Raw genomic sequence first — 24,024 nt, 5'->3', positions numbered from 1 at the left:
GTCAGTAATTCATAAGCTTGCATGAATAAAATAAGAAACAAATTATAAACAAATGATATTTCTTTAAAGAATTGAATATGAAATGTAACTGAGCCGGAATAAGGGGGAAAATGAAAAATATGTTGATGAGGTTGGTAAAACTGATTAAAGGACTTCTGTCAATGAGTTAAGTAGTATTCAACTGGCTTACACGGAAATAAGAGATATCATAAATCTAATGATTGATTAAATATTTTCTCGCTGTATATGTATAAAAATGGAATTAGCATACTAAACAATTATACCAAGATGGGATAAAACAGCAATGCCCATTGAAAACAAGCAATGCTAGATGTGGTAAAATACATCTGACATCAGGTTAGCATGTGATGAGAAGCTCAGTTTTGTGCTTGCTCAATAAGTGATCAATTGAACTTGCTAGGAACTTGTTTGTAAGCAGTTCAGACTTTAGTGCTACCAATTAATTAATTTAATTTGCTGGTTTGTGCTGGGCAGAAAATTTTTAATATATCTACAGGTATAGGGCTATGGAAATGTCTGTTATTACGATTTGAAAAATACTGGAAATAGCAGTTCACACTTGATGAACAGCACACAAATAATAATATTCCAATCTGATAGGTTTCTGTGGATGAATTTAATGTTGACCTTCAAAACACTTGATCATTTGGTCTCTTTTAATTCAATTTCTGAGTAAATGTCAACATTTACTTTTTTGGCAAATCTCCAGGCCATCAAATGGTAGATAAAGCATACAGGTTCCACAGGGCATGTGGATTCATGTATGTACACACAAGGATTATATGTGCTTAGTGAACACAGAGAAAACGAAAGAGGTAGGCCTATTCAATATACATGTACTCTGCTTGCTTCTGTACAGAAGTTGCATTTTGATTGCTCCAACTTATGGTACTAGCTGGCATGCTTCAACACGAGTCCGACCACTTAACTGTTTTACATGTTTTTATTCAGATCGAGCTATTTCAGCTCCAGGGTAGGTTGTGAAAATATTGATTTATTTGTTCGTAAGCAGTCATGCTGTATTTTACAATTAGAATACCTGGCTTAAGTTCATAGTACATTTTACAATGCATTTAATCATCAGTTGGGATTTTTTCTTGCACTGAGACTTGCTTCTTATTTTACATTGATTGTACCAAATGTATATTTAAGTATTTGGGCCCATGAAATATATCTGCAATATTTTATTGAAAATTGTCTCTACAGTGTATATTTGATAATTCATTGTTGGACAGTGTGTAAATAGTGTGGAATAATATTGAAATAATTTGTAGGGTGCTGCTATATCTACCAAATATATGATAGTTAGTAGGATTTGGCATGCTTCTTATTATGTTAATTTATAAGAAATTCTGATGAAATAAAAGGGTTACAAGACTCTGTTCCTGATGATGTATTCTTAAAGCACAATCTAGAATATTCAGAAATTCTGTGTGACAAAGTACTGTAGAGGGTCAAACCACCAGCACCTTGTCCCTTTATTGATATGCATGGATACATACATGTATATGTGTGTTTACCTTTTTGAAAGTGAACCTGGAGCTAATGTTGTAAGTTAGAGCAATTACGGGATCGGAGTTCGGTTCGGAAGTTTTGCTCCTAAAATCGGAATCGGTTCGGATATCGGATCGGAAGATATTCAAAAACAAACAAATACATTAAAATTTGTATGTGGCCGGCGCGTGGACAAATGCGGCACGCTACACTGATGGCAGAATTTGTTTTGATCTCCAACAAAAGCGGAGGAAGAAGATGATGAGTTGTTTTGATCTCCGACATAATCGGAGGAAGGAAAATAAGATAATGACGTTCCAGCACGCGACACTACCGCCGATCAACGATAGGCCTCTTCTCTACAACATCGTGGTGATGGCGGAGTCCGTCGTGAATTTTTAGAGGCCGCATAACTTACCGAAAAAGACGCACTATTATCCAAAGTTGTTTACGATGATATTCACCTTCTCTACAATATCGTAGTGATGGCGGAGGTAATCGTAAACTCTTAGAGGTCGCATGACCTCCCGAAAAAGACGCATTATTATCCAAAGTAGTTTACCATGATATTCACCTTCTCTACAACATCGTAGTGATGGCGGAGGTGATGGTAAACTCTTAGAGGTCGCATGACCTCCCGAAAAGGACGCATTATTATCCAGAGTTGTTTACCATGATATTCACCTTCTCTACAACATCGTAGTGATGGCGGAGGTAATCGTAAACACTTAAAGGTCGCATGACCTCCCGAAAAAGACGCATTATTATCCAGAGTTGTTAACCATGATATTCACCTTCTCTACAACATCGTAGTGATGGCGGAGGTAATCGTAAACTCTTAAAGGTCGCATGACCTCCCGAAAAAGACGCATTATTGTCCAGAGTTGTTTACCATGATATTCACCTTCTCTACAACATCGTAGTGATGGCGGAGGTAATCGTAATCTCATAAAGGTCGCATGACCTCCCGAAAAAGACGCATTATTATCCAGAGTTGTTTACCGTGATATTCACCTTCTCTACAACATCGTAGTGATGGCGGAGGTAATCGTAATCTCATAAAGGTCGCATGACCTCCCGAAAAAGACGCATTATTATCCAGAGTTGTTTACCGTGATATTCACCTTCTCTACAACATCGTAGTGATGGCGGAGGTAATCGTAAACACTTAAAGGTCGCATGACCTCCCGAAAAAGACGCATTATTATCCAGAGTGGTTATTCATGATATTCACCTTCTCTACAACATCGTAGTGATGGCGGAGGTAATCGTAATCTCATAAAGGTCGCATGACCTCCCGAAAAAGACGCATTATTATCCAGAGTTGTTTACCGTGATATTCACCTTCTCTACAACATCGTAGTGATGGCGGAGGTAATCGTAAACTCTTAAAGGTCGCATGACCTCCCGAAAAAGACGCATTATTATCCAGAGTGGTTATCCATGATATTCACCTTCTCTACAACATCGTAGTGATGGCGGAGGTAATCGTAATCTCATAAAGGTCGCATGACCTCCCGAAAAAGACGCATTATTATCCAGAGTTGTTTACCGTGATATTCACCTTCTCTACAACATCGTAGTGATGGCGGAGGTAATCGTAAACACTTAAAGGTCGCATGACCTCCCGAAAAAGACGCATTATTATCCAGAGTGGTTATTCATGATATTCACCTTCTCTACAACATCGTAGTGATGGCGGAGGTAATCGTAATCTCATAAAGGTCGCATGACCTCCCGAAAAAGACGCATTATTGTCCAGAGTTGTTTACCATGATATTCACCTTCTCTACAACATCGTAGTGATAGCGGAGGTAATCGTAATCTCATAAAGGTCGCATGACCTCCCGAAAAAGACGCATTATTGTCCAGAGTTGTTAACCATGATAGTCACCTTCTCTACAACATCGTAGTGATGGCGGAGGTAATCGTAAACTCTTAAAGGTCGCATGACCTCCCGAAAAGGACGCATTATTATCCAGAGTTGTTTACCATGATATTCACCTTCTCTACAACATCGTAGTGATGGCGGAGGTAATCGTAATCTCATAAAGGTCGCATGACCTCCCGAAAAAGACGCATTATTGTCCAGAGTTGTTTACCATGATATTCACCTTCTCTACAACATCGTAGTGATGGCGGAGGTAATCGTAAACTCTTAAAGGTCGCATGACCTCCCGAAAAAGACGCATTATTATCCAGAGTTGTTTACCATGATATTCACCTTCTCTACAACATCGTAGTGATGGCGGAGGTAATCGTAATCTCATAAAGGTCGCATGACCTCCCGAAAAAGACGCATTATTGTCCAGAGTTGTTTACCATGATATTCACCTTCTCTACCACATCGTAGTGATGGTGGAGGTAATTGTAAACTCTTAAAGGTCGCATGACCTCCCGAAAAAGACGCATTATTGTCCAGAGTTGTTTACCATGATATTCACCTTCTCTACAACATCGTAGTGATGGCGGAGGTAATCGTAAACTCTTAAAGGTCGCCTGACCTCCCGAAAAAGACGCATTATTATCCAGAGTTGTTTACCATGATATTCACCTCTACAACATCGTAGTGATAGCGGAGGTAATCGTAAACTCTTAGAGGACGTAGAGTCAGATAGTCGTAAATATTACCGCGCATGTCAGCATGTTCAACTAAATCTTATTTGCCTCCGCTTAAGATCAAAACATATCGTCTTTTCGTTGTTTTTTCTTCCTCTATTTTTGTCGGAGATCAAAACAAATTATCACCAGTTATCATCATCATCGTTTTGTTCTTCCCCGATTATGTCGGAGATCAAAACAAATCATAATCTTCTTCTCCACTTGCCTTTCCGCTAATATCGGAGATAAAAACAAATCTTAATTTTCTTCCCCTTTATCTTCTTTTCCTTCCACCGCTTTTGTCTGAGATCAAAACAAATCACCAGCGCATTTTGACGGCAAACATGTCGCCACGTGTTTTTTTTTTGTCTTGTTATGTTTTGGTTTTTCCGATCCGATTTTTTCCCCACTGGTCAAAAATCGGAGTTCGGAAAAATGTAGAAAAAAGGGGAAAATCGGATCGGGAATTGGAATAAAAATCGGTTACAGCATTACCTGGAGCTCTGGAATTTGAATGGAGACTTTGATGTCTTCAGATAACACTAACAGTATTTGACTAACTGAAATGTGAATCTGTGCAATGAGAAAAAAGAAAAACAATTTTTTGATTGACATGGGTGATATCTTTAAATGATATAACTATTTGCTGAAGTGAAGTGTGCGATGTCAAAAGAATCTGTTCTTCAGCGGACTTATTTTCACTTTAATAAAGGTGCATATATGGCACACTATCAAATGGGAAAATATTCAATGAAAATACCTGTAATATTGGACACAAATATCATGCTTCAGACGTTTACCTGGGATTCCAATCTGGGGTTTTACCATGATGTCTTCTATGTGTAGCTGTAGCTTCATCAAAGAGTGTACTGATTGTTTTGAGATCTGCCTGTTATACACAGGTGAAATTTGCAAGTGGTGGTTGACAAGACTAATTCCTTGAGGGGCTTTCACAATTGGTTAATTGATTAGTCGCTAAATAAAATGGCCTATCACAATCATCGTTGCATGTGCATTTTGCTCAGTAGACTGACAGAGAACCAATCAGAATTATTCTTTCAAATTAGCGATTAATCGCCAACCTTCGTGTTTATGGGGTCCTGAACGCAACCAATGGGTGACAATGTTGCTAATGTTTGCATTGTCAGAAAAGGTCATAAAACCAGTTATCAAAGCCCCTGTTCCACATTGATATTCCTGCTACTGTTGGCAAATTTCTAAGATTGAGTAGGATAGTATGAAAATGAACCTATGACATGGAAGAGTAACAAAATATTTGCCAGAATGAATACCTCCACAGGATAACCACATCACATCAGTGTCATGTTCACATACTGTCTGGAAAGACCTTCCCATACTCATCGTGCTGCTTCATATCATGTAGTTTAGATTCACTAGTTTTGTTTTATCTTTAGAGCTCTGTATTCAATGTTTTAACATTAGATTCCAGGTTCTTCGTTGACACATACAAAACATTACAATAATCTCTTTTTAAGAGTGTGAATTTTAGAATTTTAGAAATGCACAAACACATGTATGCAAAATTTAGCAAATTAGGTTGGGTCAGCACTCATCAGACTTTCTAATGGTGAATGGTTTTCTATGGGATATGAGCTTTTATTCATGATTATCACTGCACTTTTCATATTAAAAAGTCAAAATTGTTAGGCCTTAAAAATTTCATTTTCTGTGAAATTCTGGGAATTGTATGTTCTTTTGAATGATGTGAAATTTTTCTACAAATGGGGGTATTCTGACTGGAAATGTGGCTGCTGATCTGCAGAAACGTCACTTATCAATTTTCCTTGTCGTTTTTGACATTGGTTCAATCCATTTTTCAACTGATCCATGTCCCCTCTCCTTAGATTGGGAGTTTCAGTTCATGACAGTGAAACAGTGGTTTCATGCATAGTCTGTTTATACCCAAGAAAATTAAGGAGATTTTTGCTAGCAAAAATCAATTCTTAATTTTCATATTAGGGGCTACTTTTCACAACTTACATGTACATGACTACCTGAATCTGCAACATAGGATAAACTTTAAAAATGCAACAAATGGGGATATTCCAGGGCTCTTTTGAGCATTTTGGGGGGTAATCATCCAAGCCCCTGTGTATTTGTTTCCCTGGATTCATGTACCTGTTTATACCATTGTACCTTTAAAATATCTATCCTGTTTCTCCTTTGTCTTTTTTCCTCTTTTTTCCTGTTTTTCTTTCTCTTTTAAAAATGATTACAAACATGAAACTGATTTCTATAGTGTGTGTTGGACTTTGTTGTGTGCTATCTCTTTCACCTACATTGTTATTTGCCTGTTTTCATTGTAATCTGATACACATGTACACTGCACCTTTATAACCTCTATGATAGTTGACACTCAAATGTAGAACTTTGATTATGTACGAGAACCGTTTTAGTATTTTTGTATTGAATCTCCTTTTTTTTTCTTTCCACCTTTCTATTTCCCTATTCTTCTTTCCTCTATATGACTTTCTTTTTTCAGGCTCCTTTTTATCCTCTCCATCTCATTCCCTCTCCTTCTCCCCCTTCCCTTTCCTCTCCCCTCCTCTTTCCTCTCCCCTCCTCTTTCCTCTCCCTTCACCCTGTCTTCTCACCCTGTCCCCTTAACTCTCCCTTACCCCCCCTTCTTTCACCTCTCTCTCTCATCTATTTTTTCATGGTAACACTGATTGGAATTATCAATGCATGTAATCTGTGTGTAATTACTCCCATGATCTGGCCTTGGTTGTTCTTTGTATTCAATCCAATCTATTCCGATATGCCCTTTGATCCCTGCAACAAGAAGTAGGTCTATACTTCGGAATTGGTTTAATCAATGCTCACAGAAAAGCTGACATCAATTTGCTATGAATTGTTTTGTTACAATATCCCGCAGGATGATTTACATGTATTTCTATTATCAATATGCACATGCATAAATGTGAAGATACTTCACTTTAACATTTCAATGGCATCTTGGGTACAGTAATAATGTGTTAAAAATCTGATCACTGTTACATATATATAAATTGGTACACAATACAAATAGATATGAAAGCGATGTAAGGTTATTTCATCACTCATGAAGCGATGTTCATTTTTTCTGCTTGCCTAAAAATCTGGTAATTGTATTATTTTTTTTTTCTTCAGATATTTAGACAAATTAACTGATCAATATACTTGTACAAGTATTATTAATCATTTGTAAAAGAAGGGATGAAAAAAAATTGTTTATTCCCCAAATTTAGTAATTTAATATAATAACAGTTTTGTTGAGCTCTCGTTTACTTGAATTTCTACAGTATACATGCAGTGCAAAATGGAAATGTTTATACTCTTATATCGTTAAATCTAACCATTATGTCATTTTGTATTTTTCAGATTGATGAAGAAAACATTCTCACCCTCTGCAACCTTTCTTTATTGTGATGTTCCGAATGGAACGATGTAGCCATGGCTTCTTCAGACGAAGGTGACTCATCCGCACCGTCAACGCCAAACTATGCCCAGCTATCGGGATATTCCGTAAGTGTGCTACACACTGTAAGCCTCAGTCGAATCCATTTGAAATCCATTGATTCTGTCAAGCCCCATTTTTGTCTCACCTGCGAAGCAAAGTGAGACTATAGGCGCCGCTTTTCCGACGGCGGCGGCGACGGTGGCGGCGGCGGCGTCAACATCAAATCTTAACCTGAGGTTAAGTTTTTGAAATGACATCATAACTTAGAAAGTATATAGACCTAGTTCATGAAACTTGGCCATAAGGTTAATCAAGTATTACTGAACATCCTATTAGAGTTTCATGTCACATGACCAAGGTCAAAGGTCATTTAGGGTCAATGAACTTAGACCATGTTGGAGGAATCAACATCGAAATCTTAACCTGTGGTTAAGTTTTTGAAATGTCATCATAACTTAGAAAATATATGGACCTAGTTCATGAAACTTGGACATAAGGTTAATCAAGTATCACTGAACATCCTGCATGAGTTTCACGTCACATGACCAAGGTCAAAGGTCATTTAGGGTCAATGAACTTTGGCCGAATTGGGGATATCTGTTGAATTCCCATCATAACTTTGAAAGTTTATGGATCTGATTCATGAAACTTGGACATAATAGTAATCAAGCATCACTGAAAATTTTGTGCAAGTTTCAGGTCTCATGATTAAGGTCAAAGGTCATTAGGGTCAATGAACTTTGGCCGAATCGGGGGTATCTGTTGAATTACCATCATAACTTTGGAAGTTTATTGGGCTAGTTCATTAAACTTGGACATTAGAGTAATCAAGTATCACTGAACATCCTGTGCACGTTTCAGGTCACATGACCAAGGTCAAAGGTCAATGAACTTTGGCCGAATTGGGTGTATCTGTTGAATTACCATCATAACTTTGAAAGTTTATGGATCTGATTCATGAAACTTGTACATAAGAGTAATCAAGTATCACTGAATATCCTGTTTGAGTTTTAGGTCACATGATCATGGTCAAAGGTCATGTAAGGTCAATGAACTTTGGCCATGTTGGGGTTTTTTGGTGAATAACCATCATATCTCTGTAAGTTTATTGGTCTAGTTCATAAAAAGTGTACATAAGAGTAACCATGTATCACTGAACATCTTGTGCAAGTTAGAGTAGTATTCAAAGTCAGCACTGCTGCTATATTGAACCGCGTGATGCAGGTGAGACGGCCAGAGGCATTCCACTTGTTGTTTTGGTGAAGCCGTTGCACCAATGAGATGAATGAAAATGGCAATGCATAGGAAAGTGGTACTTTTACCATACAGTGTCAGAGAGGAAATGGTGGACAGTATTGTCTTACTGTTTTTAATTCAAATTATATTCGCAGGTATTATGAAAGTCCTTTCATCTCTGATGCATTTTTCCCAGTAATTTGAAGTTGCCTTTTTATCTCTGACAGCAATGAACCACCCAGGCAAAGATCGGAATGTTTATCAAAATGTACATTTTCTATATAGGATGTAAAAAAAAGCATTGAACTTGTACTTGAAAAAGAAATACAATAATACAAAAAATTTCAAAAATTAAAAAATGGGGAAATTGTAGATCAAAACAGTGATAAATGATTTGGTCTTTTCATAATTTTTAAGTTGTTTGATTTGAAATAGTATTATCTCATGAATTTAAAAAATAATATAGTGGCTTTCAAGGAGCAAATAGAAATAAATCAATTTACTTTACATTGCAGCCTCCTGTCAATGCAGCTATGGTGAAGGCCGAGTACGATGGGAGCCCCGGTTGCAGCAGCGACAGCGTCTGCTCTCCCGAGTCAAATGGCGCCCTCATCAACGGCATCCAGAACACCCTCCTTGACGAGGCTGCCAAGGGGGATGGGGACCAAAGTGCTAACCCTAGGCTATGTGCTGTATGTTCAGACCTGGCATCTGGGTATCACTATGGCATAGCATCCTGTGAGGCTTGTAAAGCCTTCTTCAAGAGAACAATTCAAGGTGTGTACCATGTTTGTGTCAAATATTTCATTAAACATTGTGCAATATTGAAAAATATTTGAGGATGGATTATCATTAACATTAAAATCACTCTTTTCCATGCATTTTTCTCTATATTTTTTTCAGTACATGCAGTTGAATATCCCCCCCCCCCAAAAAAAAAAAATTAATAAATAGATAAAATGGAGTTGGTCAATAAAAAAAATCAAATAATTTTCTGTGGTTTGTAAATAGTGGTATCTGTCCTAGATGAATCTTGTTGAATAATAAAGAGAGAGTTATCCACAAATTCAACAGCATGAAATACATTAGTATTCATGAATTTATGATATTTTAGAATATTCATGAATCCATGATATTTATCAATTTTTGATACTCGTATCCATGATTTGAAATATCCAATTGCTATACCATGTTCAAACAAATCTTCCATATTTATGTTCATACCCTCATCAGTACGCTTCTAATGATATTCAGTTAGGCCCGAGTCATTTTGTTTATTTTGAAAAATGCTATTAATGAATGGGCGGTTAGGGTTAACTGGCCGGGGTAAAAAAAGGAAAATCTTCCCCAAAAGTTGCTGTAATGTCACATTTCATATCTCTACATTCATAAAATGGCCATCAATTTCAGTTTTCCATATTTGGCTGAAATTAGATTTGTTTTAGTTGGAAACTATATAGAAAATGAAAAAATATTTCCTTCTTTCTTGACTCTGATCACTTAACATGAATGTCTACTTGTGGGACCATAAAAAAAACAATTCCAAATTTGGTCAAAACAAATTACAAGCATCTTAATTATAGAACTGAACTTACATTTACAGTGGATAAGCCAAGTAAAAGTCAAATTGAATAGTTTATATTGAACTTATTTATGCATTTGGGCTCATTTTCTTGACTTGGAAATAAAAATCCTCAACTTTTGGGGAATTTTTTAATTTTTTATTACTTCTGTTCAAACGGTTGACAAAATAGGAAAACGTCTATGCCCTGAACGATAGTTTGAACTGTGTTTAAACGTTTGGACTCAACCCTATATTCAATATTCCCGCTTTTTCTTTGAGTAGGTATTTCCACTGTTGAATGTTCCTTAAGTTATAATACCCAGTATTTCAAATGCCATAAATGTGCAGGTAGGTCCTCCAGAATATTTTTAAGTCAATGTGTAGACTGATTGATAAGAGAGTGGATCCAGTCGGTACCTTAGATCTGCCTTCTGTAAATTCTTCAAGTGCTCTGTTGAGGGGGTGTTTGGAAAGATTTATACCCCTTTCACACCGAGCGAACTCTACCTCGGTGCTCCCTGTAATATACAAAGTTGGCAAATTCTTATCTAGAGACTGTATCAAATAAGTTATCAGACTTAATTGGGTTACATACCAGCGTGGGGAAATACATGTACACGAGGGCAATTTCACCCTGATGACAGTCAAAATCCCCCTAAAATGCATGCTAGAGGGGCAACCATTCTTTTAGATTCACCCCAAGATTTGTCACAATGTTCAAGATGGAAAATAAAAAATATTTAAGTATGGCAGAATGATGACATTTGCTTTTACTGCATAATTGCTTGTTACCCCTAAAAAGTAACCTTTAAAATTAAAAAAAAAGTGGCCGTAATTCTGCTATCGCCTCACTGTGGAAGAAAGAATAGCCCTCCACAAAATAAAAAGTATATCCCACTAAGTTAATGTGTAAGACCATCAATACGATATACATGTAGGTGAATACTTTTGTGGGATTAGAACAGGTGGAAAATCATCATGAGAGAATTCAGTGGATTGAACAGCTTGCCCAACTTATTTTGGCTACTCCATCGTCTCCATGCTAAAAATAATGTAATTTGCGTATTAAATTGTTTAATAGTAAATTTGAAGAAGGAACATACTGAGAATTTCATCAAAATTGAATATTTAGAAGTTGTTCATTAATTTGGCTGACAGAGTTCTACATGTAAGTATGTCATCGTGAATATACAATGAGCAAGGTGATCATGGAATGTCCCCTCTTTTTCCTTATTTTTTTTCATTTAGTCCCAATTTCTATTCCAAGAATCTGATAATGGGATTTAAGTCTAATGTAGGCCCTAATGTTGAAGATCGTCATCATCTTGCAAAGTATTACAAGGAAGATTACTTTACAATGATACAATAATCAAATATGACATTTTTGAAGGCTTCATTATCATGTTGGAAATATCAAGAAAAAGGAAAGTGGGGACAAGGCATCAACACCTTGATCATTGCATGCATGATGACATGCATACACCTGTGTCACTGAAATAATAATGCAAAGTTTTTGTTTTCTAAGCAATGATTTTGATTAAATTTTCAATGATTATATTTACTTAAATTTGCTTCTTTTTATTTTACTAGTATTCAAATCATAATATTTTGGCCTAGATTACCTTGTGAAAGAAAAAAGTATGAGACTTTGTGAGTGTTCCCTTCCCCTCTCTGTCCGTCACCCCCGAGCAGTTGACCCTAACAATTTGCTTCTCAAACCACAGGCTGTCATCAGAATATAAAGAGAGCTATACTGAGCTCAATCACAACAACCATATTTTTTTTCACCAAGGTATTGTCTTATGAATAACATCCTCTGACCTTGAATAGGGTCAATGTTGAATAATCATCTAGTATGTAAAAAAGAAATGCATACTATTAAAATGGAATGATAGCAAATGTTCAATGGCTTTACATTAAAAGCAGCTATCTTTCATACTAAATGCCAATACCAATTCCACTTTACATTTTAAAACATGATAGCTTTGATAAGTTCCCTCAAAAGGTTTTGATTTATTCTTTTCTTTTCTAACAACTATCCACTTGGGTTGGAATCCATATCGAACTGTTTCAAATTTTGTATACAACCAAATTACAAAACTGCTAATCAAAATTGAGTATACAGTCAACACAATAGTTGATGTAATCTGCTTATGATTTGCCACTTCCTTGCTTTGTATATTATTGATTGTGAACTTTTGTATCTCTTTGATCTTACTTACTGAAAATAAGTTATCAAGAGTTTTTTAATAATTTTTTTAGACAAGTGACTGTTATTCTATTGGTGCTTTTGAAAACATTAGATTTACAGTATGATGTAATTCGGACTACCTTTCAGATTTTGATAAAAGCGGTAGCCATTTATGCTGCAAAATCCCTGTGTGAATTGTACATCAGCGTCATATTACTATTGTGTGGATAACTTTCAAATGAAAGCTATGCGCACAGGGGCTTTGAAAGTTCTGTCACACCCCCTTATCAGAAAGGGCAGAATTACTATCTGCCACCGAAAACAATTTGGGATTAGCTCTTTTGCATCATGATGTGAAAGTACTCTACATGTAATTCAAATGAACATGTACATATGATTATATCATCAAGATTGTTGTTGCAACAATCGGAGGGTGGAGGGACCTTTGGTATCTCTTATACCCTTTTTACACACGCTAAAATTTCCTTAACCCCGTACTATAGGTGGGGCTAAATTGCCATTTAGCCCCACCTATAGTACGGGGTTAAGCTTAGCCCACTTTCTTTTTACACAGCATTTTTGCAAAGTGGGCTAACCCCACCTATAGTACGGGATTATTTGGCCCTGCAAAAAAGCAGGGTTATCCCAGCAATAACTAGCTAAGAGCGATAGTACGGGGTTAAGATCGCTAGTGTAAAACGAAAGTGGGCTAAGCTTAACCCCGTACTATAGGGTTGGGCTAAATAGCAATTTAGCCCCACCTATAGTACGGGGTTAAGGAAATTTTAGCGTGTGTAAAAAGTGTACGAGTGAAGTACTTGTACTACGAATGATCGACAAAAACCACTAGTCCGGGGTTAGCGAGTTTCGTGTGTAAAAAGCAAGCATTCCTTACCCGGGGTTAGCAATACCAATTTGGCATGTGTGAAAAGGAAAAAAAATAGTACGGGGTTAAGGATAGAACGGGGTTAGCGATAGTCCGGGGTTAAGAAAATCCTGTGTAAAAAGGGTATTAGATCTCATTTACTGAAAAGGGTTTTTTCTTTCTTTTTTTAGACAAGTGACTGTTGTTATTCTATTGGTGCTTTTGTTTATGTGGAAAGTTTGGGAACATTATAACATTAGAATTACAGTATGATGTAACTTAGCCTAGGCGGAGGGACCATCAAGTCACAGTGATTATTAGGTTTGCTCTCCTCTTCCCTGGCCACCAACTGATGCACTGGGCAAACTGCTATCAAATATTGCATGCACCTGTATGATTTTTCTGTCATTTTATGTAATGATTGATATTGCTTTTGTAATCTTGAATATGTTTAAAGTGCCGAATAAATAATAAATAAGTAAATAAACACCATCTAAAACTAAAAGCTTTCTCAATCATAGTATTGCTCTTATTGCTTATTCACACAGGTTGGATAGAAGGTCACTCCTTATCAAAATGTTTGTGCAAGCAGATCAAAAGTTTATCAGTATGAGAGATTTACATATTGAAATGTTAACAACATACTGGAAAGATGTTAAGTGGGAAGAAATTCCTTAAATGCTTGAGCGCCTGATCAGTGTTGCTATGCTGAATAATATGCAGTGTTAACAAACTTTTGCATGATGGCTATATACATGTACAGTAAATGTTGCATATTATAATTGACCAATTCCCATCATTGAGACTACATGTATGCATTCAGAGTTCGCATATAAATCTACATTCTGACAGGTTAATAATCATGATGAGAACACTCCTCCATACATATATGTTATCATTTCATAGTGCTCATTCCATGAATGTTGAGTACTCCTTGATTTTATTGATGTATTTATCAATCAAGACTGATAACTGAATAAGTTTGTTATAATAAAAAATGATAATGTTGATCAGTAGTGTAATTTCTTAAAACCAAAATTAAACTCTGGTAAACTAGGTGGTGAGTAATGATTTTGAGATAAAGGTTTTAAATTGTTAATGATGATTTTAAGGCCTTTATCTCAATATTATTGCTTGCTAGGTTTACTCAAGATAAGTTTACAAATTGATGCTAATAACCAACAATATTATTGTTAGATTAACACAATTTGTGTAGCGTTGTGGCCCAGTGGATTAGTCTCCGGACTTTGAAACAGAGGGTTGTAGGTTCAAATCTGAGCCATGCATGTAGCGTAATTTCCTTCAGCAATAAATTTATCCAAATTGTGCTGCACTTGACCCAGGTGAGATGAATGGGTACCTGGTAGAATTTTTCCTTGAACGCTTTAGCGCCTATTAATATGGCGGCTCAGCTACAGCCGGGGTAATGATATGCGCTATATAAATGGACATATTATTATTATTATTAATTATTTAGTTTTCAGTCTTGATTGATTTTTATACCAGAGGTAACACCATGTGTAAACCAAGAGATTTATTTCTTTCCTTTTGGGGTGCAACTTTGCAAGGGACATGTGCATCTACATGTACGATAATCAAGTTGCATTAAAATGATATTTGCATCAGCTGTGAATTGTTAATCATTAACTAAATTTTGGTTTTATGGACTTCATGAATATTATTCACATTGAACAGTTGTTGGATGATAAATACAGGGATATTTGCTGAAGTGTAAAGTGTACTGTAATACATTATTATGCTAATTTTCAGTAAATTATGGATCATCAAGACCAGCAATTCACCTTTCATACTATTTTGCAAAACATTAAAATGTGCTCTCATTGAAGTGCAAGGTTTCAGTAGCCTATATGTATATGTAGGCCTATATCTTGAAATTTTCCATCAGATTTAGAAAATTTCTTATTCGTTTTTTTAGGAGCAAGTGTGAGACTATCATGATCAGTGACAGGGCATATAGGTGTGATGGGTCCTGATACTGCTGCTTCTTACCCATTCAGAAATTGACTTACATGTAGTTTCATTTACTTTTAATTTATTAATTTTCAATTTCAATATCATCTTTTTGTCATTCTGATCAGGTAACCTGAATTACCAGTGCCATTCCACAAGAGCATGTGAGGTGAATAAGAAGAGGCGTAAAGCATGCCCGGCATGTCGCTTTCAAAAGTGCATCAATATGGGCATGATGATAGATGGTGAGTCTGGTTTAATTGATCGATCATTGATCTGATGGTAGTCATAATCATCAAATTAGATGAAAACTTCACTTCATGAATCCAATGTTAAAGTTATGGTGGGAATTTTCTCAATATTTTTGGTCATTTTAAGAACAGAAAGTTGGATTTATTTGTCTCCAATGGTTTAACCCACACTGATGTATGTGATAAATGGATGCTGTGAAAAACATTTTGTATTCAAACATGTAAGATCTGGATTATGAGACCATTATTATCATAGACTCAATATTCATGGAAATATAAACCAATAGATATCCTACTGGGTTCAATTTCAATTTATTTCTTGCTTTTTTACAGTCATTATCACATACACTATGCATAAAGATTCTGTAAAAAATGAATCTTCAGTGAGAACAATGGCAGGAAATGGAAGTTCAATGACCTCTACCTATTTGTTTACAGCACTGATAGCATTGGTGCAATAGCTGTGATGCAAGCAATCATATTAATCACTTTCATATTTAGAGCATTGAAGAAAAAGTAATTAGAGAGAATAAAGTTCCACCCAGATAGATTAGAAATAGGATTAAAAGATAATTAGTGGACAATGCTACATGAATGTCTTCTGTTCTGCATGCTAGTATTCTAAAAGGTGACAATCATGGAATTAGTTCTTTGATAGAAATATATTTTTGATTTCACATTTTCAGGGGGAAAAAATCAGCCATGCAATTTAATACCTACCTTGTATTGATATGACAACATGGTTATATGTCAATTTCAAATGTCTAGAAACATATAAATATTTCATGTATTATCACTGTGGATGCACAGGAATTGGAAAATCTGAAATTACAGATGATTTGTGGATTTTACTACAAATTTGTTCATAAATGTAAAACTAAACTCATATTCAGGATTATTGCAATATGTGGAAGACCCTACTTATTGTATTTTTTATGTCTTTTTGATTTTCCCTCACTTTACAAATTATGATGTCCTATCAGCAGTTTTTGTGAATTGAATGTTGGTTGTATGACCATCAATATTTTAAGAAACTGCATCTGACTGATTCCCTTGTGTTAGAATCCATTTCATTACTGCCAAAATTATGAACATTTTTAAAAATAGATGGCTAATGTAGAATCAAAAGTAGTTGTGTATATAGTACGCATTCTTTGACTTGCTTCTCCAAGTACGCATACTTTTTATCCGACAGTGGATAGTACCCCAAAATAATTTTGCAATGAAATGAGAAGTAGAAGCAATTACAAGTATAAAATAATATAAAGTTATTTTTGTTGAATTTTGTCTGTCATAAGTATCTAAGGAAGATTGAATTTCTAGCATTTTATAAACATGTAAGTGAGGGCTAGTACTCTGTACTTTGGGTTAGAATTTATGTTTTTTCGCCATTTTATGTGTTTCTTATAGGAGTTAGACCTGACAGAGTACGAGGAGGCAGGCAAAAGTATAGAAGGAGACCAGAAGAAACGGACTTTGCTCCTTCTTCTTCAGCGAGAAGAGCGAAACATAAGAGAGGTAAGGTCCAAACTTGAACATTTAAAGAGGATTACCGGTTGCATATCAGGTAGACTTTAGTCTAACTTGGATTTTTTTGTTATCTTTTTGTTGTGTAATGATAAAAAGAAACTGATAAGAAACTGAAAACGAGTGATTGAAACGGAGTGATGTCATAATTGCCAGCTCATTGCTAAATAACAAGACTGTTTAGTGATAAGTAGCATTTTAAGTCCCACTTCAAAAGTGGGTGGTATGGAAGGAGGTATAGAGGTGGTGGTGAGGGATTGAAAAATATCCAATGACTTTATTAGAAAGATAAAAAATAGTATTTAAATATGAATATGATTTAAAGGATGTATCATAGGTCATAGTGTATCATGGATTTGTGTCTGCATGCGGGTCATTTATTTGTATAATAAGAAGAAACTGATAAGTAAAAAAGGATTAAATAGATTGATTTCATAATGGTTTACTGATTGCTGAATAACAAGACAAAACCAGAGATAAGTTTCCATTTGATTTAGACATCAAGGCTACCTTAAGAGTTGGTTCAAGGGAAAGAAGGGATGGAGAATGGAGGAAAGATGGTTGAAGAGAGAGGAGCAGAAGGAATCGATGAGGGAAGGTTGAGTAGGAAGTGGGGAGTCGGAAATACATTGCAGAGATGGAGAATACTTTGATAGAATGATGAATGACTAGATTAGGAAAGAGATTGGTGGGATTCATAGGAATGAAAAGATTAGAATGATTGCGATAATCAGAAAAATACAGCATTAATCATTTAATGAAGAGATTAATGGTATGTACGTCTGTTTTATTCAGTTTAAGAAAAACTGCATTGTTAGTTTGATTTTTATTGAATGCACTCTGAATTGTAATGTTTGTGCACATGTTCAATTCAATTTCAATTCAATTCAATTAAAAAATGGTCTTTATTGATAATCAAACATGTTAACAATCATACATGAAAAAACAGCAAAAGCTGGAAAGATCATGCTTACAAGTTGGTTTTGGCACATTATTAAATACATAGTAAAATGCATTAAAAACGGTTGCACATTTAAAAGTAAATACATTTTAAATAAGGCATAAAAGACAATGAACATGATGAACGAGTGAATGTAATATGATAATGGCAGACTTGAAGGAGAGGAGACTGACACTTATTTAAATGACAAAAATAATTTTATAATGGGGTGAGGATGACCATTTGCATTGCCTTTCTTAGTCTACATACTCATCTTTTGTTGAGTATGTCTACCAAAAAAGGTAATGGACTGTTTTTAAATCTTGTTGTTCTTATTGGAAACTGTTGATAGTTGTTTGTACGACGAAGAGATATGTTTGGTACATGTGGGTTTAATCTTAAAAGATTATTCAATGAATAGAAAGAGTCTTGCATGTACACACAGGGCAACGGAACTGTTTTGAGAGGGGGGGGGGGGGCTGAGCAGAAAGTGGAGGGACTGACCATGCAAAAAGTCACAATCAGATGGCAAATTTTATGGGGAAAAAGTGGTGGGGGGCTGAGGCCCCATCAGCCCCCCTCCCCTCCCTCCGCTATTCCGCAGCCCCTGCACACTCATACATCTTTTTTTTTTTTAAAAAAAATATTATTGTAACATAGTTAATAGAAACTTAAAGTAAAGACTACATGTATATGATCATTCTTTCTTTGTCATGAAATATTTCATGCAATCTTGTTGTGGGAAAATAAACCAAGCAAATGCCTGTATTGTTAATTATAACTTTCCATTAAATTTGAGAAAATTGTCATTCAATGTCAGTATAGAATTGAAATAATACTAATCATGAAATTAATTCCTTCAGCCGCTGAACTGACCAAGCACCTTCTGAAGATAGAACCACCTGTCAGTACCCTCGGACCGATTGACCCTAGCCTCAAAGACAAGGATCCAGCCTTCCAGGCCATGAAGATCATCACAGACCTAGGGGACAGGGCTCTGGTCAATGTGGTCCAGTGGGCCAAACAAGTACCAGGTGGGTGTTTCGATGTACAGATATCTGGGCAGTTAATGAAGGAAAACAAATCAAACCACAATGAGAGGAAAACTTATTGATATTTTTCGATGTAATTGTAAACAGATTTCCTCTAGCAGCATTTTTAGTACTGCTTTTTTGGGGTAGAAAATTTGAAAATGAGACTTTTATTTTAGCCCATATAAGTGGCCCAAACAAGATTTCTGACAAAATATTCCCTACAGGTCAGAGGTCATATTGTCCATAGCTGAGCTGAGTGATTGTTGCTGTCAATATCAGACAATAGACTAGAATTTGCAAATTTATTATAGGTTTTCCAAAACTGTTGAATGGAAAAACCTATCATACTCCATACTAATTGTTAGCTGAAAGTGTATCAGCCTTAGTTGAAAAGAAATGAGTTTGCCCTGACTTATGTGTATACATTACCGTTGAAAGAAATTCTTCAGTGACGTATTCATTGTGTTTGCCACAGGTTTCACAGAACTCTCCCTAGGGGACAGAAGGATTCTTCTTCAAGATGGCTGGATGGAGATCCTTCTGTGGCAGGTCATCTTCAGATCAATACCTCTCACAGACCCTGACAGAATAGCTTTCACAAAGGTTTGCTCAATTCACTCTCATACTAGTATATTATCTCCTTGGTTCAAGGACAAATCCCTTTGAAAGTGGGGGAGTTATCATTTCGGAAAGATTCCTCAAGAAAGAGTTGTCCTCAGAGGAGCTGTGCCCTGTCAGAGCTGCCATGTTGGAATTGCGTTGGGGTTTTGTCCTTCAGATTTATGTTATGTTCTCTCGAAAGCAAAGAGAAGAGGAAAGTAGAGTATGTATCACTTAAATGGAGCTACAAGTACCCACTTGATCGGGCAGTTTCAAAACTAAATTGATAAAGTAAGAGAACAACCATTAATACAAAATCCCTTGGAACATATGGCTGTCATTCCTATGGCTACTTGAATATAATTATTTTTTAATTGCATCCATCAGTTTTCTGAGTTAGAAACCTGAGGATCAAAAGAAAATGGCCACTCACCCAGGAATCCTGATGAAAGCCACAGTAAAAAAATTGCTCAGACATTTGTTAATGGACTTAGATGCCCTGAAAAAAAGTTTGCTGGGGTCTTTCCCATGCAAGATTTCACAGCTACTTTCTTACTTTTAGTCTATGCAAAGAGTTTGACGATTGAAAAGTAAATACGTTAAGTAGTGAATATATGCCCAGACTTTTGTCTTGATACAAAATCAAGTATTTTAGATTCCAATGTTAGTTAAAGTCTGAACCATCATGTCAAACATTGTGTCTATTGTAACTTGTCTTGTTGCCTAGGGTCTGAGTATGGATGAGGAGCAGGCAGCAAGAAGTGGTCTTGGTTCATTAGTGGCAAAGGCATTACATCTAACAAGAAAACTCAGGGACATTGGCATTGACAAGGAAGAATATGCTCTGCTAAAATGTATCATACTTTGTAATGTTGGTAAGTGAAATTAACTGATCTGTAGTGTCTGAGTGTAGGAAGAGCTTGAGAGACAATTTGATGTACTTTCTGTGATACAACATTAAGAGAATACTGTACATGGTAGATAGCTTTTGTCAATATAGAGCAACTTTAGGTATCTCTTTATTTTGCTTCTAAATCCTCTTTGGAGGTGGTAGTTTACTTGAAGAAAAAAAAATTCATGACAGCTTTAGGCTTTAGGCAGTCTCATAAAATTACTGGAACAGTTGTAGCACTTGACAGTTTATCTGTCTTGCCTGTTGAACCACTGATACCACTACACATTCCATCTTCTGGTCAATATTGTTTCTCATTGGAGCATTAGGAAAGATAGCTGTCCGTAAAATTGCTTGGGTTGTTTAACAAAGAGTTCAGAGAGACTTGAATCGTACTTAAACACTATCATGCGCTTGGCATGTAATGTGTAATTCATTGATGGCACAAGCCAGAGTCCCCCAAGCGTGACTTTAATTCACACTTGATTATTTGTGAATGAACTCTCAGATATTGATAAGTTTTCTTTCAGAGAGATTAATACAAAGGGATGACTGTATATCCAGATGGAGCCCTTTTTCTGAATCACTTTTGATTGTTGTTTGCAGAGTTATCAAGAGTGGAGGAGAACACCCATCTGGGGGAACTTCAGAACAATCTGTATGATGCCTTGCATCATCACATCATGAAGGACTACCCTGGAGACAGCCGCAGGGTCTGTCATCTCCTCTCCACCCTCCCGACGCTTCGCCAGCTCTCCTCCGAATCGGTGGACCATGTCTCGCGTAATTCAGCGGAGAAGAGCATCCCCATCCAGCAGCTTTTCAGAGAGATGCTGGAATCAAAGTGTGATTAAAAGACTAAGGGGATTTAAATAAAAAAAAAAAACAAGCTCAAAAAGTATGATCCAAAGAATCTCACAGACCCACATTCTGTAGAGCTGTAGCAGTGTGGACATGCCACATAGTGGAACTAATGTGTCTAGGACATTATTGTGTGATTCAAACATTGTTAAACAAGTGCAGTGGTAACAAACACACTTTTGGAAAAGATAATGATGGGCGAATGGACTCTCGATAGCGATTTTTATACTTTGTTGCATGATAGCAGCATGGAATTGCTTTTGCAGCAAATCTAACAATGTGCAAAGTCAGTTTGAGTTCGGCATAGCTTCAGGAACAAGAGTGTGATTTTTGTAGAGCAGTGGCAATATGATTGCTTATCAAGATGGTAGTCCACTATGAAACTACAGAGTCCTATAAATGATGACACTTTGGTGGTGGACAGAAACAACGCAAGGTTATTCATCAGCAGAGCAGAAACTGTGGCAGGAGTCTTGTTGAGTGATGTCCAAGTGAGGCTACCTGAAAGAAAGTTACAAATGGAGTCCATTTGTGCATAGTCTGTCATTGAAAGATTACTACAACTAATGGGATGGTGATGAGTGGGATCAGTTTAAATGACAGCCTTTTTCAGGTTCTTGCCAAATTTAGGACCTGGCCTACCATTTATGGCTACCCTCCGGATCACTGCAATGCACAGTGTATATGAGATGCCAAGCTGTCCTGGTCCCTTTGCAAGTCTGAGAGAATAGATATATTTTCTTTTGCATGTTGGTGACAAAGAATCACAATTATTATTATTCGTAGTATTATTAGTGTTACTTTTAATCTTAAAAATGACAATGTATATTCGGAATTATAGTTATCAGTGCAAATGCAGTATGTGAATGTGTGTGATGGTTGAGGGGGAACTAATGACCATTTGTGAAGGGAATGGTTTTCAGAATTAGGAATCAGGCAACAAAGAGTTCTAGTTTAAGAATGTCATATTTTTAACATTTACTTGTACTCATAGCTGATTATTGAACTTGAGTAGAAATATAAGTCAAATTATACTATAACACTAGGATATGTTACTGCCATAGGGTTTTTTTCCCCCATGTTCATTAGTGGGGGAGGGGTAAATTAAAGCAATAGGGTGTCCTGAGTAGATATTTTCCTTTGTTTGAGCATTATTGATCCCTGTTTATGTGGAATAAAAGATATTTTAATTTGTCTAAAATACAGTGCGTATCAAAAAAAAGTTTACACTTTGAAAAAGCACTGGGAATTAAAAAAAATATACATGTGGGTATTTTTTTCACATATAATTATGGGTTTGGGGCTCATCTATCCAATGAAAGTAAAAGTTTTGATATAATGTTACACTTGAGTGAGCACTGTTCATTTTGTAAAGCTCGCAGAAATCTGTTTGTGCAGAAATGCTTGTTTTCACGCTGTGTCAAGGGGAAAGGGCGAAATCAAACTTACCCTGTGAAGCATTTATCATAAATTTCCCAAGCACTTTTAGCCAATTGAAATAAAACGGATACATTCAAGCATTTTGTAACAATTTTGCCGCCCAAATTTGAAATTTCAACACTTAGTAAGCACAACCTTTACCCTTTTTGTGCCAGCTGGATATGAGGACATAACTGAATCTGAACAAAAGATTCAGACATCTCCAGCATTTTTCACTAAGTTTTTGTCTCACCTGCATAGCAGAGTGAGACTATAGGCGCCGCTTTTCCGACAGCGGCGGCGTCAACATCAAATCTTAACCTGAGGTTAAGTTTTTGAAATGACATCATAACTTAGAAAGTATATGGACCTAGTTCATGAACTTGGCCATAAGGTTAATCAAGTATTACTGAACATCCTATTAGAGTTTCATGTCACATGACCAAGGTCAAAGGTCATTTAGGGTCAATGAACTTAGACCATGTTGGAGGAATCAACATCAAAATCTTAACCTGAGGTTAAGTTTTTGAAATGACGTCATAAATTAGAAAGTATATGGACCTAGTTCATGAAACTTGGACATAAGGTTAATCAAGTATCACTGAACATCCTGCGTGAGTTTTATGTCACATGACCAAGGTCAAAGGTCATTTAGGGTCAATGAACTTTGGCCGAATTGGGGGTATCTGTTGAATTCCCATCATAACTTTAAAAGTTTATGGATCTGATTCATGAAACTTGGACATAATAGTAATCAAGCATCACTGAACATTTTGTGCAAGTTTCAGGTCTCATGATTAAGGTCAAAGGTCATTTAGGGTCAATGAACTTTGGCCAAATTGGGGGTATCTGTTGAATTACCATCATAACTTTGAAAGTTTATGGATCTGATTCATGAAACTTGGACATTAGAGTAATCAAGTATCACTGAACATCCTGTGCGCATTTCAGGTCACATGACCAAGGTCAAAGGTCAATGAACTATGGCCGAATTGGGTGTATCTGTTGAATTACCATCATAACTTTGAAAGTTTATGGATCTGATTCATGAAACTTGGACATAAGAGTAATCAAGTATCACTGAACATCCTGTTCGA

At 36.2% G+C, this 24,024-nt stretch overlaps 1 protein-coding gene across 2 annotated transcripts; it reads left to right on the top strand.

Moving 5' to 3' along the window:
* The first annotated feature begins 812 nt into the window (after positions 1-812).
* On the top strand, positions 813-22,349 carry LOC121419042 (estrogen-related receptor gamma-like). 2 transcript variants are annotated; one of them, XM_041613323.1, is made up of 9 exons: positions 813-836; positions 7,498-7,641; positions 9,328-9,589; positions 15,532-15,648; positions 17,065-17,172; positions 18,985-19,155; positions 19,631-19,758; positions 20,483-20,630; positions 21,254-22,349. In XM_041613323.1, the coding sequence occupies exons 2-9, from the start codon at positions 7,570-7,572 to the stop codon at positions 21,499-21,501; spliced, it is 1,254 nt and encodes a 417-aa protein (XP_041469257.1). In that variant the 5' UTR covers positions 813-836; positions 7,498-7,569; the 3' UTR covers positions 21,502-22,349. The 2 variants fall into 2 exon arrangements, with proteins under 2 accessions (XP_041469257.1, XP_041469255.1); XM_041613321.1 differs by lacking the exon at positions 813-836 and adding an exon at positions 872-994.
* The last annotated feature ends 1,675 nt before the right edge of the window (positions 22,350-24,024 follow it).

This window comes from Lytechinus variegatus, chromosome 7 (genome assembly GCF_018143015.1).
Source record: "Lytechinus variegatus isolate NC3 chromosome 7, Lvar_3.0, whole genome shotgun sequence".
Lineage (NCBI taxonomy): Eukaryota > Metazoa > Echinodermata > Echinoidea > Temnopleuroida > Toxopneustidae > Lytechinus > Lytechinus variegatus.
The sequence above is the reverse complement of the archived record's forward strand: the minus strand, read 5'-3'. Positions and strand labels throughout refer to the sequence as shown.